At 35.9% G+C, this 19331-nt stretch overlaps 2 protein-coding genes across 3 annotated transcripts; one reads left to right on the top strand and one right to left on the bottom strand.

Annotated features, from left to right (window-relative positions):
• Positions 1–318: 318 nt before the first annotated feature.
• On the top strand, positions 319–7049 carry LOC115448969. 2 transcript variants are annotated; one of them, XM_037442832.1, is made up of 3 exons: positions 783–834; positions 4615–4891; positions 6562–7049. In XM_037442832.1, the coding sequence occupies exons 2-3, from the start codon at positions 4834–4836 to the stop codon at positions 6972–6974; spliced, it is 471 nt and encodes a 156-aa protein (XP_037298729.1). In that variant the 5' UTR covers positions 783–834; positions 4615–4833; the 3' UTR covers positions 6975–7049. The 2 variants fall into 2 exon arrangements, with proteins under 2 accessions (XP_030032474.2, XP_037298729.1); XM_030176614.2 differs by lacking the exon at positions 4615–4891 and having other exon boundaries at positions 319–834.
• A 4674-nt stretch (positions 7050–11723) lies between these two features.
• Positions 11724–12744, bottom strand: LOC115448918. The gene has a single exon (XM_030176547.2). It carries the CDS (start codon positions 12720–12722, stop codon positions 11904–11906), a length of 819 nt encoding a protein of 272 aa, XP_030032407.2. The 5' UTR covers positions 12723–12744; the 3' UTR covers positions 11724–11903.
• Positions 12745–19331: the final 6587 nt, after the last annotated feature.

The raw sequence follows: 19331 nt of genomic DNA, 5'->3' as shown, positions 1-19331 counted from the left end.
AAGGCGTTAAATAGTTAATTTAGTTAAAATAATAATATATTTTTTAATTTAGTTAAAATAAAGGCGTATTTTAAAACGGTCGGTGTTTTTAATGCTATGTTTTTAATATTTTTAATATTATATGGTTATATAATAAGCCTGTTTATTCATGTAAAACAGATAGTTATATGTATAATAGAAAATAAAATCTCTTATGATTGTTTTAAGAGAGTTTTGATAAACAATTCGCTATAAAGTAGGTAGGGTAGGTAGGTAGGTTATTATCTTTTGATTAATTAGTAACTAGCATTTGCTCGCGGCCGCGCCTGCAATAATTTTCTTAAAAAAATCTTCAGAATATAGAGCCTACAGAATCCATTCTTTTATATTTATGCTTTTATAGTTTATAAGCAATATTAATATCTGTTGTCCGATTACTGCGCGAAAGGGAAACAAAATCAACAAAGTTATTCGATACTTTATAATGTTGCAAGTATAAAAATAATATATTTTGCGAAAGTCTGCTATTTAATTCACACATTTACATCCAAATAATATCATGTATTTATATTATTCGTTACAGCAATCGTTGCAGAAATTGGGCCCCGCTCTAACTGTCACCTAACTCCGGACCTGTTACTCTGTTTACCTTTGCATTATCATGTAGCTTCGAGTGATCGATGAAATGGCATTATAGTAAAGGTTCTTGTAAAGAGCTGGTGTTAGAAAAATATTGACCAAAAATGAGTGAATTTAAAATTAAATATATAATATTAATATTAGTGCTGTTTGTATGTTTGGCGGAAGGAAACGAAGTAGAAGCCAGGGGAAAAGGCGGCAAATTTGCGTTGTTAAGTAAGTTATTTTATAATAATAATTAGATTCTTCCCGCGACTCCGCCCAGGTAAAACCAGTCACCGAGTTGATTCTTAGGATAAAAGGTAGCTTATAGCACTAAGACATATTGTCGGTGCCTGTTCGCGGAAGGGTTGAAGTGGTTTTAGAGATAAGCGCATTCAAACTCTTTAGCTTTATATTATTTTAAATATCAAATCTCGTACCTAATAATTAATTTGTCAGAGAAGCGTTTTTGTTTTCAACTACATATACTAATTAGTATATATATGATTCTTTTTATTATTGTTGACTGCCTCTGTGGCATAGATGTTTTGGGTGCGTGATACGACACTGCCCTGAGCTCCTAGGTTCAAATCCTGGGTTGGATAAAGTAAGATTGGGTTTATCTTAGTGTCAGCCCTAACTCTGGGACTTGTGCCGATAGGGCTCGCCTCTCTATCACATCATGAGACGAATCACATATGGCGAAAAGTGGGTGTCCTAGTTGCTCCCCTGCCTACGCCGTATATAGGCCTGATGTGTGTATTATTCTATTTTCAAGCCAAAGAAGACCTCAGTTAATACGCATTCCCTTTGATTTGAACCTTTTGGGTTCAAAAGATTTCGAGATAAACAAGGCTGCTTCTAATGTATGGACTCGTTTTAAATAAAATGTACTAAAACATTCTTACTTATATTTTTTAGAAATGTACAGGTATTTTTAGGTAGATATAGTATAGTAGACTACCTCGGGCGTAGTTGTATTACGGCACAACTGCAATGCTGAGATTTCGTGTTCGATCCTCGGGTCGGGTAAAATAATGTTGGGTTTTTCTACTCAGTATCAGACAGGAGTCTGAAATTTATGCCTGATATGGCAATAGGCTCGCCCCCACCACATGGTACGGAATACACACGACAGAAAGTTGGTGCATAAGTTTCGTCTCTACCTACCCCTTCGAGCATAAAATCTACGCGTGTATAATAGAGTAATAAACAGTTAATTTACATTTTATTAGAAACATTTCGTAAAGTTAATTTGAGCTGAAGATTTTCTTTACAAACGTTACACAGTACACTTCAAAGTTTAAAGTGGTTCATACATTTGAAACATACTCTTGGTGTCAGCGTGGAAACTCGGTTTAATTCGCATTTCATTCAAAGGTGTCGGTCTTACAAACAGAATGGAAGAATGTCAAGCGTAAAACCATGTAAAGTCGAGGGTTCTGTCTTAATATGTCTCTTGTTACCTTTTCTTGGCTTATTTATAGCATACCTAAAATATTTAAACAGTAAACAAATGAATAGTACAGGATCCACGGTACACTTTTCATCGTTTATTATTATTAAGCTGATTTTTCATGAGTAGCTTCCTTTTGACTAGACGCCCAAGTTTTTCCTTACAGTAATGTTGGTAAATGGTAGCCTAATAGGGGTAGCAAGGATAAAATATGTTGATATGACGAATTTTAAAAATTTATTACTAACCGAATTTTTCTTTGTTAATTATCAAGATAATAATCTAAATAACGTGAAAAAATATTTGTCCTACAAAATATAAGGTTTTGTTAGGGAGTCCCCTCTCTCCAACATCTATCATAAACAAGGTCATGAAAAATAGTTAAAAAACGATGCTCTAGTAATGTAATACAGGGCTGTTATTTAATTTGGTACTTTTTGTATTTTGGCACGGTAAAGCGACCGCACTCCATCTGATGGTGAATGGAGTGGTCCAATAAAGATAATATCCAATAAAAATAAAGGCCTGTTAGAATTGGATATACACAGGCTGATCCCGAAACGCGACACACTGATATTTATCTATTATATTTATAATATTCATTTATTTGGCGCATAGAAAACTTGCTAATAATGATATTTAGGAATAGTAACTATTAAGGTGTCAAGAAGTTATTAACTAGTTCTCTTTTGTAGAAGTAATTTACTTTATTTGAGTGTAAGCATAACTCTTTAGACTAAAAAAAATAAGTTAAGGTAAAAACCGAACAAAACAAAAATAATATTTAGTGAAACATATCAAGGCTTAAGCACCTCTTCGCCAAAGACACACTACTGGCGAGAGATGATTGCCCCTCGACAGTCGACACGATTATGCCGGCCTATTGGAACCGGATGTACACAGGTTGATCCCGAAACGCGACACACTTACGTGGGCCACTACGGCGAGTTTTAACACCATATGTACTGTGGTCGCTATCCGGGCGGATATAAGATATATCCTACCACTAGCAAACTTACAGAAATTAAACGTTTTTGCACTTTACCGTAGAACCCTAAGACACAAAGTCAACGTGAATGCAATTTCTTTGCTCAAATGTTTTGTATTGTTGAGAGTCTGTTTTATAATGTAAAATGTAAGGCTTTTCATTATATTATGTCCGAAAATTTGCAATCCAAAAACTATGACGCCTAACAGCCTTATTCAATAAACAATTCACTGGTGGTAGGTCTCTCTTATACTAGATCCGCCTGGGTAGGTACTACCGCAATGTCTATTTTCGCCGCCAAGCAGCAGTGTGTAGTTATTGTTACATTTCGGTTTGAAGCACATTGTAGCCAGTGTAACTACAGGACATAATAAAACTTAACATCTCATGTTTGAGGATGGAAAAAAAACAAAACAATCTTAATCTGCGATCCAATCTTGAAAATAATCCAATAAAATACGTCACGTTAAAAAAACTGTTTTGGTTCATTTTCGTGATGGATCGAACAAAAGGATTGGGATCTTTCATTTTTTTAAGAACAAAACACTAAGGTTATAAAATAAGAATTTCAAACTTCTTATTAAATAAATACCCCAGTTTATCTGTTTAGGATTGATTTATTATGTTTGTTTTTACGGCTAAATATACATTGTACCTGATTTTACGTTTGACTAAATTCTTGTTATATTTCATAAGTACCTTATAAATATAAATTGTTTCGAATTTTAAATATTTGATTGTTCAAAACAGAAAGTTCGTTGACTTAAGATATAAATAAATAAATAACTTAAGTCATGATATAAAAAATATATATATTGAGCACGAATAACCGACCGTCAGTATACGCAGAAAAAGTTTAGTATAAAGAAAATAACAATATGATATTAAAATATTCAGCCTTAATTTTTGGTAAGCGGCAAATTTTCTGATAATAGACGATTATTTTGTAACATAAATATTTTTCGCAGAATTTATTGCCTTTCTTCTGTCTTTAGGTCTAAAGTTGATTGTAGGACAAAATTTCACGGATTCCTTTTATTTTGGCATAATGGAGTTACTGTAGACCGGATGATGAGTTTAAAAAAAATAAAAAGGAAGTATATTCCTTAACCTATGTACGAATATCCGTCGTTCACATGCCTGGCTTTTAAAGAGAGTTCAGGAATTATTGTTAGCTGAAGTAGCAGCCTCTCTTAATTAGCTGATTAGTGTATTTATTTATGTATATGATTGTAGTCTATGTTTAAAGTTTCCTATCCAATGGGTTTGTTATACAATTGTCCCACCAGCTTTTTAACATCGTCTATCCAGCGTTGTTTTGCTTGACCTCTAAGTCTTTTGCCAGTGAGGTCACAGATGTTAAAAGACACCTTCCTTAAAGTTAAAATAATATCATTAGTTATTAAACACTAGTTTTTACTCTCACCTTCGCTAGTGTGAGACGTTTTATTATTTTAGGTGTCATGTGCTCAACCAGTTGAGTTCATTTTATAATTACATCTAAAAATAACCTCCCTTCATTCATCTCCAAATCTTCCAACATAAAGCAAGTTGTTTTCTTCTGTTGCAGTCAACCTCGCGACAGTGTTGGCCGCGAAAGTCGGACTTATCAAGATATTTCTAGGCATAGTTGCAGTCATAGTGACGATTAAAGCTTTTGTCTTCATGGCTTGGGCTCTGGCCATTTTCAAATATGTCCCAGATCCGTACATTTACTACAAAACTGTTGATTACAAGCTGAATCATTACAATCCGTTTGATCACGGTCATTATCAGTATGGAGTGAGGAATGATATTGGCAAGGATGCGTTGGATTTCTTTGTTAATTATGGCGGGCAGCGGTGAAGGTAAAGAAATGTTTTCAAAAACTAGTTTATTATCTATGGATAGGGTCCTACGAACATTTTTCTCTGCTGGCAAGCGTTGTGGTACCAGTGTTCTAAGTTTTAATAATTAATTCGTAGCAAAAAATGTTAATACATATTGTTGTGGCTTGGTGCTGGTTTAGACTTATTTTGAACTTAGGCTCGTGGGATAAATGTATAGACTGCGGAAATTTGAACTTGAATTTACGAATTTTTAAATTAACCTAGTCGTTACAATAGAAAGCAAATCAAGGGTGTTACAACGTTTGTGGAGTAAAAAGGGAGGGGAACAATCCACCAATCGCGATAAAAAACATGTACTGTACGTCAATACTTATTCCTGTAACAAATAATAGATGTCGCCTATAGTTCTCGAGGAATACAATCTTGAACACCTATTATTTTTATATTTTTTTTAAAAAGTATTTTCTTGTTCAAATACTGCCTAATCCGGAACCTATCAAACATAATTTCAATTCACATCAAATGCTTTGAAGTACTTCCTAAGCGTCAAATACCGGGGCATTTGATGCCTTTGTACATCATTTTATTATGTTATGCCTAATTAAGAAGCCTGTTAAAATTCTAACGAAAATTTTTGATCTTAACACAAAATACTTGATAAAATTATATTGAAAGAAGATGAAATTATATAGCTCTGTTAATTAATATAACGTTCATTAAAATTCTCCTATAATTAATTACGTTCTGCATTTTATTTTGGTCGTAAGTTTATCGAATACAATTTTAACGCACTTAGGGCAGGTTTTAGTTTCAAGTAAATTTTATTTTACACATATCGTACTAACCAGCTAATGCAAATAGAACTGATTTAATTACTATTATTTGGGAGCATAGATTGGTATATTTGGTCGGGTTATACATTCATTTGACGAGTAACATTTATCTAGAAGTTGTGAAATAGATCCTTAGTTACCGCGCAGACTACACCGAATACACCACACAAAATAGCAACAAAGAGTTGTAGATATTTAATTTCATACAACTACACTAATCCGCAACTGAGTTGTATTAACTAACTACACAACTGGTTTGTTTATCGTGTTTAATGCAATTTTACAGCGTCTATGTCGCTTCTTTATGTTACCCACTTTACGATATTTTTTGTAATATAGTGGTAGGTATATTAATTAAGCCAGCACCTATACATATAAAATTGGACCAATTACTATTGGCGAAGGATGAAATTTACCGAAAGGGAACCTCACATGACTTAGAGGTAATATTAATATGCATAAATGCGGTTTGCAAATCGTTCCAATGATAATTAGATTTTACATAAGTTACGAAAAGGAAGCCGACAGGAATCGAGTTATATGAAATCTTCACCACTGCCGATTACTGACCTTAAAAAAATATTAGAGACATGAAAGTAGTTCTATTGCGTGCGCAATACGACACGGCTCTAAAGCCTCGTGTTCAAATTCCGGATCGGGCAAAGGGATATTGGGTTATTCTGCTCATTATCAACCTGATGTCAGTAATATGAGTCCGATATGGTGATAGGCTCACGAAAGTGGTTGCCCAGGTTGCACCTCTATCTATCCCTTTGGAGATAAGGCGTGATGCGTGTTTGTTTCTTTTAATATTTGTAGAAATAAAAACTAACTTTGCTTTCTCCTTGTCCCCAGTTCACTTCTTCTATGTAGCGGCGACCAAACTGTTCGTTCTCAAGTTAATCTACGGCGCCCTGTTCTACGTGATAGCTACAAAAGCGTGGCACTTCGCTCTATGGTTCATCCACTACCTGAAAGAGAAGAAACACGAGCACCACGAGTATATTGAAGATCATGAGCCGTACCATGGTCATTATGAGACCTATGATCATGATTCCTACGGTCCATACGGTTATGATAAACATGGGTATAAGAAACGGGTGTATGAGACCAAGCCAGGACATGAAAGTGGACCTTATGGGGCCAGTGGACCTTATGACTCGAGTGGTCATGGATTAAAAAGACCTTATGGATCTAGTGCGTACGGATTCAGTTCTTCTGGACAAGTGTATGATGCTGATGGGTCGTATTCAGTGAAGAGTGGATGAGATATTAATTAATTTAAGTGAAGTGCCATTAATACCTCGTTATTTATTTATTTAATTAAATTATTGTTAGTTGTATGTTGTTTTTTTGTTTTTGACTAGCTTTTGTTCGCGTCTCCGCCCCGTGAAAAAAAAAATCCGGGATAAAAGTAGCCTATAGCACTTAGGAGTAATGTTGTTTCCTATTAGTAAAATATTTTTCCCAATCGGTTTAGATAATAACCTTCAGACTACATAAAATTGGTAGGTCTCTCAAATGCAAAGTCCACCTGGGTAGGTACCACCGCAATGTTTATTTCTATGAGCAGCAGTGTGTAGTCACTCTTGTGTTCCGGTTTGAAGAACATTGTAGGTAGTGTAACTACTGGATATAATAAGACTTAACATCTCATGTCTCAGGATGGCGAGCGCAGTGGAATACTGAAAAATACTTTGTAATTCAAGGTGCTGAATGGTGTTTATACTGTATATGCGCGGTCGTGTCACTTACCATCAGTAGGTACCGTCAACGGTTTCGTTATTCAAATTACAAAAAAAAAAAACGGCTGCAGATTTTTTCGTATCATTGAACAATGTGTACATTGTTAATAGGAATAAAAATAACTTATAAACTGTAATGAAGTGGTCTTGTTATCAAAATAGAATTTAAATCCTTCGAATTTGGGATATCTTATAAATAATCAGCGCTAAGACAAAGCGCTGTCAGTAAAAATAGACCGGTGTTTTATCGTTCAATCATGTTCAAGATAGCGGATATGGGGGGAGCCGGTGAGGTCGAATTCATTTATCCTTAATTGACGTTAGGGGACCTCCTCAAGGAGACGGGATACTACTCCCATTATTTAGTATCCTATCTAATTTTGGCTATAAATGGTAATGTTAAGGTGCCCAGTTTGAAAATAGAGATGACTTTTGAAAAGGGAATTGTTGAAGCTTCTTTAATTATTCGTTTAACAATAAACCAAGTGATATACTTACTAATATTCTAAATGTAATAGTTTCTAAAAATGCTTACATGTTTATTTATCTATTTATATATAAAAATGAATCTCTATTTCCCTTGGTCACGCCATCACGCGTGAACAGCTGGACCGATATCACTATTTTTTTTTTGTGTTTGTTATTGTCAGGAAAAGGTTATTATGAAAGAAAAAAAACAAAAAATTGCGCCGAAAATTAGATAATTTAAGAAAATTTAACGAAAATATTAATTTTATATAACTGTCAATTGTTTGAAATAACTGTCAGCGATTGACAGAATGCGCGCTGCAAATTCATAGTTAAGACGGGACAACGTCTGTCTGGTCAACTAGTTTACTTATAATTGCATAATTGTGATATTATAACTAGCTCTGTGTTCTGTGGTAGTTCTGGTGTTAACTATAGTAAAAACAGACGTATAGATTTGAATAAAAAATATTTTTTCCCATGTTCACGATAGTTTGTTAACACGGGAAATAATATAATTTTTTAATTCGTTTTTTTTTATGGACGGCTAAGTGATCCAACTGCCCCTGATGGTAAATGGAGTGGGGTCCAATAGAATGTCGACTGACGAGAGATGACTACCCCTCGACAGTCGACACAATCACACCGGCCTATTAGAACCGGATATACACAGGCTGATCCCGACACGCGACACACTTACATGGGCCTATGGCGGGTTTAACACCTTGTGTACTGTGGTCTATCCAGGCGGATATAAAACATGTCCTATCAACAGCAAATTGAGCACGTTAGGCGTCCTAAACGGGCGCAAATATCACTACGTGATTTAAGCGCCTTTGTTGCGGGAAAAGCGTTTCAGACAGGCAAAGCCGCGAGGAACACCCAATTTACAAATATATAAAGCCGAAAATCATCTCGATGCATTGATCGAAGACTTTCGTCTCGCCTATATTGTAGTCTATTTCGTATATTTAGGCTATCTAGTATTTACGTTTTTATAAAAAGTTGTTGCCTAAAGATATCTACGGCCATAAAACTAGTAACAAGCGACGCCGGGTACACAATGTATTTTATTGCAGAAGCTTGATTTTAAACGATGTCGTTTGTACAATGGACGGTCGTATCTATAGTGCGGATTTGATTCCGCGACTCTTAAAGCTTTTGATTTGGAAATTTGTTTGACACTGGGCATTGCTTGGAATTCTGTTTTTAATATATTGCTCGTCATGAAAAAATAGTTTAGGCAATGAATTATTTATATTATTATACGAAGGGGTCAATCATTTTATGGCATAATCAATCGAGTTGGTTGATTATTAGATTTTAAATGGTCTCCAGTGCTCATAAACTGACAATACTAGAAAATGCGTTGCCGGTTTTGAAACTGCGAGATTTAAAAAGAGTTTGCTGGTGGTAGGATATATTTTATATCCGTCCGGATAGCGACCACCTTACACAAAATGTTAAAACCCGCCATAGCGGCCCACATGAGTGTATTGCGTTCCCGGATCAGCCTATGTATATCAGGTTCCAACAGGCCGGCATAATTGTGTCGACTGCCGAAGGGTAATCATCTCTCGTTAGTCGACACTCTAAAACAAAAACTTTATTTTTGCTGTTAAGAACTATTGTGCAAATACTTTTTTTTTATTCGAAGGACATTGTAACTACATTAATTAATTAATTCATCATCGTCATCATCATCAACTGCAGGAAGTCCACTGCTGAACATTTATCTTCCCAAAAATCAAATATCTTACAAAACAAAAATATAGGATTAGGGTAACGATATATTACTATCTTTAGAAATGTTTATTCGATTCAATATGATTTTTTTTCTTAGGATGCTTTACTATAAGAACATGCACCTAAACCTCTAACATAAAAAAGGGACCAACCTTAAAACCATAAAAACTTTTGAGTAAATTAGTCAAACTACTTTTAACTACAAACCCACAGACGTTAATAACAGTTGTAACTTTTAATTTGCGTCGTCGGTCAACTTGGAGGAAAAAGTGTTGAAGTTCACTCAAATATGTCAACTCTTTCATTACTCTTGCGCTCACTAGAATAATGTCAATGTTTACAACGAGAATAATTCACTGGGTTTCAGGTATGTACCTGTTAACAGCATAATATTTGTATAATTTATGTCATTTATATGTGTATTTCTTTGCAAACATAGCGTGGGACGCCCTCTGGCCAGATAGCAGGACGACTGCACAAGAGCCGGCAGCGAATGGATGCATAAAACTGCAGGTCGGAGTCTGTGGCGTACTTTGGGCTTTCCTAAACATTGCTGGAAATAGGCTTCTGCCCATGTCCAATGGAGGGTAACGGGTTAATTATGAAAAAATACGTCTATAACAAAGTGACCCCACTCCAACTGATGGTAATCGGAGTGTGGTCTAGATATTCCTGCCTACGGCATTAAGTCCGCCTATGTACAATTTTTGTATATGAAGTGCAAATAAATAAATATTCCGTCGACTGACGAGAGAAGATTATTCCTCGTCTGTGCTCATAATTATGCGTCTTGTTTGAAACCAGATTTACACATATTAGTAATAGAACGCGACATACAGATCCTACTAAAAGTTGAGATTTTTTTATTAACTGCTTTATGAATAAGTCTCTCTATTCAGTAGTGATTTTGTCCGACACAGTACATTTGTATTACAAGCTCTGTATTGTTCGTAAAACTACTGTTTTATAGCTTGCTAGTTAGCGTCTACAGTATATTAAACTTAAGAATTACTTTAAGAAGCTTTGTGTTCATATATTTATACAACTGGGTTGCTGTGTACGTGTTTTTCCATTCAATATTACCCCGGAGTCTGAAATTTATGCTCGATACGGCGATAGGCTCGCCCCTTATGGACGGAATATACACGAGGGAATGTGGATGCACCTGCTGTGCCTCTGCTTACCCCTTCGAAGATTTAACTCCACCCCCTCAAATAGTGTGTATGTGTATTTATACAACAGAGTGTAGGAGAAGTAAATCGTAGCCATGGTTGTAATTTGTTCATACTGAGATGTTTGAAATGAAACCTAGTTTATATATTTTTCAAACAGACCGGCATAACTGTTACAACTGGCTATGGGTAATCATCTCTCTTCACATTCTAACTGGACTCTATTCATTTTACCATTAGGCACAGAGTGTGAGATATTTTAAAAACGCTAAAATTTTCATAAAAAATAGTAAATTTAGAATTACTTGCACACAGTTTAGCGGCAGAAATATAGCAAGCTGATTCTAGTGTGACATATAAATAACTTCTTCCAAACACAAGTATCAATAATTATTCATTATCCTTTGTTTCAGTTATATATTATACGAAGGAGTCATGCAGTGGGTGCCTTGGTTAAATTTCTACCTACCTCTTCGGGGATAAAGGTATGATGCGTGTTTTTTTAAAGCTACATTATCCTAACAACCTATACACTATAATCATATAACTAAGTTAATATAATTGAACAATAAAATAACATTTTGAAATGGTTCAGTAGATCCGGAGTATTCCTCAGGCCCCAACAAACAATCTTTATATCTTTTCAATATTTAATGAAGATAAAACATTGTTTTCGGCATTAAACAAGACAGTCATAATTCTAGCACTCGAAGTAATATTCTTGAATAATTTGTTTATTTTTTCTCACACCGCACGCCAGTAAACACAAAAGGCGCTTACGCTCTCACGTCCAATCGACTATATAAACTTGATTTACACCCGACATTAATGTAATGTAGCCCGACATTAACCCGATATATTGTAATTTGCGAAATGAAAAAATACATCTTCAATAAATAACGATTTATTAAAAACAAAATAATACAATAAACTCACTTTATCGATAAACACAATCGATTTTAAATTGATAAGTAACCTAATCGATTCACTGGTTAAACTAAAGACTCGTAATGGCGGTCTTAAAGCTTACATACTCAGTCTTAACTCCCTTTACAGTCTGGAAATATCACTCATTTTCTGATTCCACCAGTGCGTAGTCCAGTCCGTTGCTGTCGACACCTTTAGTCACTTCGTTGTCCTTTGCTGTTTTTGTTGTGGTCTTCAATTCCTTCTTCCTTATTTTGCCAGCGTGTGTTGTTGCTTCAACGAGATCTAACTGTTCCACTGGGGTGGGTGTTGTTTGGCTCACATTTTTTTCGGTTGAGGCTTCAGCTGCGTCATTTTTCTCTGTTTTGTCTTCTGGCAACAGAACTTGTATGGGCACTTCCCTGTCAACTGGTGGAGGAATGTAATGCTTTGGAGCAGTGATGGTCAGAAGTCCATTCTCGTTATATACCGCAGTCACTTCCTCAGGCTTGCAGGCTTCAGGCAATTCAAACATTTGGATGAAATGGTTTGAGAGTATCTGCTTTTCGTCTTCCTTATGTTTACCTTCGATGATGACTCTTCGGTTTTTCACTTTGACCTTGAGCTCGTCAGGCTGGAACCTCTTCATGTTCAGATTGACGGTGTATTTCTTAGCAGTTGACAATATTTGTGGCTCTCCGAAGTTTTCTTCTGTTTCGATAGCCGCCGCCGCCCGGATGAGTTGCCTCCATGGCCAGAGGTAGTGATAAGCAAGACTATGGGTTATGTGCCGGTCAAACGCTGAGAAAGGATCCTCCACCTTGTGCCTTCTGCTCTGGCACAGCGCCACATTCACCAGCACGGCGAGGAGTAGGAATTTTTTGAGCATTCTGGTTCGCGCGCGTTCACAATCTACGCCGCTCGGGTCCACCGCACCTCTTATATAGGCTTGGGTGTTCGAGAACGTACTGCGCACCATTCATGATAACCGCAGCTTAAGTTCAGACGTTGCGAACATTTGTTCGAGAAAGTTCTGTTTACGCAGATGTGATATAATATTATTGTGACTCACGTTGACTCAGCCTTACTGTTCTACTTAATTAGCATTTCATTTTTCCAAAAACATTTGTAAATGTCAGCTGTGTTTGCGATTAATATGATACGACGCAGTTTCTTTTCACAGTTTCCAGAATTTCTTTTAACACATTGTTTATGTTATTAGTCATTACGTTATTTATTATTTCGTGGAAATTACCTTATTTAATATTCGTTTCGTGCCAAATAGAACATGACAAATATGATTCAGTAATATTTGGTTTTATGTAAATAAGTGATTATTGGAATTTTACACTTATATTTCAATTTTTCATCTCGTATTAATTGGAAGATAGGCAAATAATTTATTCGGTTAATTGATAATAAATATTGTATTCCACAAACACCCGTACTCTTTTGGGAGTTGCGTCATTCGATGTCACCTTTTGAAAACATGTAACGGATACTAGGAAAGTGGAAGGGTTTTGATGTACTTCTACCATTCTCGTTGACCGTACCGAAACGTCTTTAGGCAGGCATTTTTCTAGCTTTTTCTGCGTATATTTAAATATTGCTAATGAGAGTCATTTAACATTACAACTTTTGTCTACTCTAACGGTCATTGCTAGTCAAAATACTTCTATAAAATTAAACAAATAATAATACATAATATGGCGTTGATTAACTGGTAAAAGCTTAAGGTTTCGGTTTGAATACCTCGATGCACCAAAGTTATCGACTCCTGCGCCTCTTTGCACACACACAGCGGCCATTGAACCTGTGAGCAGGTACCGTTAGCACAAAAAGCGGATGGTGCATTTTACTGGGTCACCGGCGTTGACTGTACCTTTTGTTGATTATTTTAATGGCGCATTATTTTGAAGATTTCAGACTTTTCAGGTCACGTTTTGTTTGTTTTTTCGAAAGTAGGTTCTTAAATGCCAACGTTTTGCTGCCAGTTTCTCGCGGCAATAAAAGTGAAATTATACGGCTTCAATAATAAACTTTAACATTTACCATGCCAGTGTTAAATGTTATGTCTTACATTGGATGGATGTTTGTTAGCGACTGACCCAAAAACCACGGATCGAATTTGGATTTGACCATGTCTTAGATTCATTTGTAAACTCTTTATCAATTCCAAAGGGGTTTTTGATCTCAGAAGAGGCTTTTAATAAAAGCCTTCCTGCAGTAGTATCATCAAGAACTCTGAGTTACATAGCACTACATGTCCTTACGATGTTTGTTACCCAGAGAACTGTCTCTGGGAAACAAACATGGTAACAACATGGTAAACACACTGGTGTTTGATAATCAACACATATTCTCGGAGTGCCATCTTAAAAGTTATTTCTTTGCCTTAAAAGTTATTACTTTTACTCATGTTATATATCCCGCAATAATGATCGTTGCTTATATTAAGAGTTACTTATAATCATTTTCAAAGTAACGAATATAAACGCGTAAGTCAGTATAGTTCATCAAAGGCTTTTAATTGCAGTTAGACGGTTTACGACAGGCTTAATATTTTTCTTAGAAAATATAGAATCATAGAAATATACCTTCAACTACACATTCTGACCTTACTTCCTCGCATGAGCGCAACTCGTTTTCAACATTAGTGTCCCATATCATTTGCAAATACCATACGAATTTCAACTCTAAATCCTACCCAATGAGTATAAATCAGCATGAAATCCTCATTAAGAACTCGTCCATTGCATAATAGAGTAGGGCGAAGCATCGTAAATCACATTTATGAGTCAAGTCTGTTTGAATCTTATTCCTTTTATACATAATGTTTAAATTCCAATGTAATGTTGAAGTGTTTATGGTATTTTTTCTAGAACAATCCACCGGTTTCGCGTAATAATTGTAAACAAACAGCAACAGGTAGGTGTTGGACGTGGAAGGCGGGGGAGAACGGGACAGCGCGTCCTGTGGGATCAATTATATTTAATTTAGCAATATCGATCCAGAGAGAATATTCCGTTTATCAGATCAATGCTTGTTATTTTCATAAAATGAGAATTAAGGGAGATATTTTTTTTGCTCTCTCCAATGGAAGAATCAGCAGGTACCATACCAGCATTATTTGTAATTGACGGATTTTAAGGCTACTACCGGGCGATATGATTTCGTGTGTTAATATGAATTATTAGGGTAGACAAGAGATTTTGAATTCGACAACTAAATTCGTCCTGGTTTACTACAATGAATTAAATATGATCATAAATCTTCTACAGCACGGCCATTATTGACTTCCAGACACAAAAATCTGTCTAGTCTTCTAATTACTTAGCTTTTTTATAACATCGGTAGCGAATTCATGATTTTTCTGGTATAATTGTGAGTGTCGACGCTTGAGAGACAATCATATCTAAGATATCTAAACAATCATAACATTTTTGAGTAGAGTGCTTTAATGTTTTGATTTTAACATAAATATTCATAACAATTCAACTATTTTATTTTATAAAAAAATAGTTTAATGATATTAAAATTGTCCTGGACCTCCAAAACTTAGACCAATTGATGCAGAAAAAAATGTCGATTCAAAATATTTATATCATTAATTTCGGTATGTTTGTTAGACATGATTGTATTCCAAGCATCGATGTGTAATTTATGCTATAAAATATTTTACAACTAATGACCATCATCTATTTGCGTATTTTCTCGTCTATGTTCAACAGTTATTAATTACTAGTGTTTTCCATTCCCCACTTCACCACTGTGGTACTAGCTTTTAATGGAATGATTGCTGAAAATTGCCGGCTGTAATTCCCAGTACAAATCGAGGGGTGGCCAGGAGTGAATGGTCTGACCTTCTAGATTTAAGTTTAAACTTGACTGGGTTTAAAGGTCGCCGATCTAGTTTTCGGATTTGATTAAGGTTCACATAAGTTTAAATTAAATTGTTTCTTCCAAAACATACGAAGTCTATAAAATATATTACAAGTATGTAGCATTTAGAGAGCAAAATCAAAATTTTAAAATTACAACAATCATCAAAGATATTTGATGAGAAATGTACTTAATGTCACTATTTTTTTCGTATAAATACGTTTTGGAAATAGTGGCTTAAATTACACCCTGTATAATACTTTGGGTAAGACTGTCTAGTCTTATCGGCCAGTTTGATCGGGCATGCTTTGTATATTTCTGTCGCCAAGCACCGGTGTGCAATCACTGTTGTATTTCAGTTTGAGACTACATCAGTGGCGTAGTTGTAATGTTTACGCGGTACGAGTACGACTATGGCGCTGAGATCCTGGGTTCGAATCTAGGGTTGGGCCTAAGTTATTGTGACAAGGTTTTTCCATCTTAAAAAATACTCAGCCGCAGCTCGGAGTCAGGAAGTTGGCGGTGTGATACCCCCGTGCCTCGGAAAGCACGTGAAGCCGTTGGTCCTGCGCCTGACCTCTCTCCGGTCATGTCGGACTGCCGTCTCACCGGACTATGAGAGTAAAGAAACAGAGAGTGCATCTGTGTATTGCGCACACACTTGTGCACTATAATAACTCCTGCGTATCTGGCTGGTCTCCGTTGAGATTAGCCGTCATGGCCGAAATTCAGCTAGAAGGGATTCATTCCAGTTTGAAGGACTTCGTATCATTTACTAATAAAATAAGCAGAGCCATTCATTCTTGACTCAGAATATATAAACATTTGGTCTCTATCTTAGTTTAAAGTACAGCATTTCTCAAGAAAGCTACATTACATTTCACAATACCCCTGAGTGATGTTCATTCCAACTATTGAAAGATGTACCGTATTCATAACAGAATAGTGGTGAGTTTCCAATGCAGACAAATCAACTATAATCTATGGCACTATTAGCAGCGAAACTTAATAGTGGTTAGCGAAAAAGGAAATAAACTTTACGAGAGAGAATAAACAGTACTGGCGTGAGGAAAAGTGTTATAGACTCGAATAAAATTTGCAATGTACGAATGTTTGGAACTAGGCCATTGCCGGGCTTACTACTAATAATTGTTATTTTCTCTATTGTCGAAAATATATTACTATGAGATTGAAGACTGCTGCCATGATTGAGCATATAATAATAATATCAGCCCTGTATTATATACTGTCCCACTGCTATTTCTAAAGTTATGAGTGAATTTTTTGAGAATTATCGCTTGCTTTAACGGTGACGGAAAACATCGCAAGGAAACATCCGCAAGGAAGGATTTTTCAGGATGTGTGATATCTACCAATCCAAACTAAGCAAGCGTGGTGGACTTAGACCTAATTCCTCTTCAGTAGTAGAGGAGGCCCATGCCCAGCAATGCAACAATACATACAGGGCTCGTAGCAGCAGCCTTCCATCTCATAGCAGTATATTTTCGACAAGTCAACATCAGTGGTCTAAGGAATAAACACAACACCGTCACTAAAATTCGGAAAAAACCCACCTTTACTCAGCTCTATCGTGCACCTTATTAAATATTTGAATTATGTTCTCGTCTCTACGTGATTCATCGGGTGAAAGTGATCGGCACTTCTGAGTATCAATCTGGCTGCAGGAAACGATGAAAGTAAACGATTTGTGTTTTTTGTGGTTAATAATACTTTCATTCAGCGGTAAAGACACAATAATGTATCTTGTTCCTATTATCTCACCATACAGAATTAAATTTATACTGTTGGTGCTTATATTGGAGTTTGCCCGGGTACGTACCATCGCAATGTCTATTTCTTCTATTAATATTGCCCAATAACACCGTTTGCAATGTCTTCCAGAACTAGAACACAACAGTCGAAGCATACCTACTTCTCCAAAGCTGTTTAGTTTTCGGAACTTCCTAATAATACAACGCAAATATTGACGTAAACCACGTGAGTCGGTGTCGTTTATGCGTAATGTTTACGTTTGGTTTGAGGCGGGCTCGGGGACCGGTGGCGGGCGGGAGGGGGCTTCGGGACCACCAAACCGTGCCTACTTGTGATCTCTGCGTGTACCGACGTTATTGCGCTCAAACGAAGCCGTGGAGGGAGGGACAGTAAGGCTTAATTTTGTATGGTGTTTTTTGTGATAAATAAAATATAATGGCTAAAACCTATTTCCCTTGGTCCCGCCATCACGCGTGAACGGCTGGACCGATTTCAATATTTTTGTTTTTGTTGTGTTTGTTATTGTCAGGAAAAGGTTTTTTGAAAGAAAAAATTCAAAAAATTGCACGGTAAATTAAGAAAACTTAAAGAAAATATTAATATTACTGTCAATGCGCGTTGCAAATTCATAGTTAAGACGGGACAACGTCTGTCGGTTCAGCTAGTAAGTTATTATAAAGAACAAAATATTACATAAAATATGTTTTAAATTATTTCTTAGTGTTGATTTATAAAAACAATCTAATGGTTTCAAATATATTTAAAATGAATACACATTTATTTCAACCATACATTTATTCAAAAAAATTAATAAAAAACAAAATAATATTGTTAGAGGGAACATAGACTACTTACCTTTCGATGCAAAAGAGAGCAATAATACCAATATTTGTCTTTTATTTATAACTTATATCTCTCTCACAAAATAATCTTTATATATCAGTTGTCATACTATGTGCTACAACACTGAACAGACAGACCGACGGGCTCCAATCACGCGTTAACTTCCGCAACACCAATTCCCGTGGGATTATGAAAAAAACATAAACCTCGTCGAGGATCACGGGTCCCTGGAATTCAACATGATTTTCTTGCACGAAAACAGTCTATTTCGGAATTATTGTGACAAATATTTTATTTTAAACATACAAGTATTAGGTACTGCGGCTGTTGACAAGATGCCTATTTACAATTAAGACTACACCACTTGCATGGAAACTAGGGACAGATTTATCGCTAGGATATGTTTCAACAGGCCGGCATAATTGTGTCAACTTGCGAGAGTAATCATGTTTCAGGTGATATTGTAACTGGACGGCATGCTACTTACCCTCAAAGGCGATCTTGTCCTAAATTTATGTTTCTTGAGTCACTTCGGTATCCATATATAAAAATACTGATATGCTAGTGACTATTACAGATAGTCTTGGTTAAGAAGCACCAATTGTACCTCAAATCCCTCAATTAAAATAAACACGCACAATTAGGGTAAACTACGTCATGCATCGGAAAGACTCAAGCCCCTACATTAAGAAGTCAAAGTCATTCCCCAGGGAGGGCAGGTCCGTCTTGCTGCCGACACAAATGTCGCCCAAATGTCAACTAGCGACACCTGACGAGCTTGACTACAACTACGATGTATGAAGTGTTGGAGAGTAGGTAGTCTTTCTGAACTAGAAAATAAATAACAATAATCATCAGCTAGAATCTCGTATGACGGTTAGTGCTACGATCATAAACAATAGCTATACTCACGATTTGAAATGCAAAATACGCGTACCTTTTGTCATTCTGAGACATAAATAGCTGACTCATAATCCATAATACACTGAAAGTACCTACTTTAAAGCCAAAACGAATATAAAGCCAATGGTCCAGAATGTACTTACTTTTTCAAAAGAAAATCTAAAAATATTAACAAACTTTGGCATAT

This window comes from Manduca sexta, chromosome 25, assembly GCF_014839805.1.
Source record: "Manduca sexta isolate Smith_Timp_Sample1 chromosome 25, JHU_Msex_v1.0, whole genome shotgun sequence".
Lineage (NCBI taxonomy): Eukaryota > Metazoa > Arthropoda > Insecta > Lepidoptera > Sphingidae > Manduca > Manduca sexta.
This window is presented reverse-complemented; position numbering and strand designations above follow the sequence as displayed.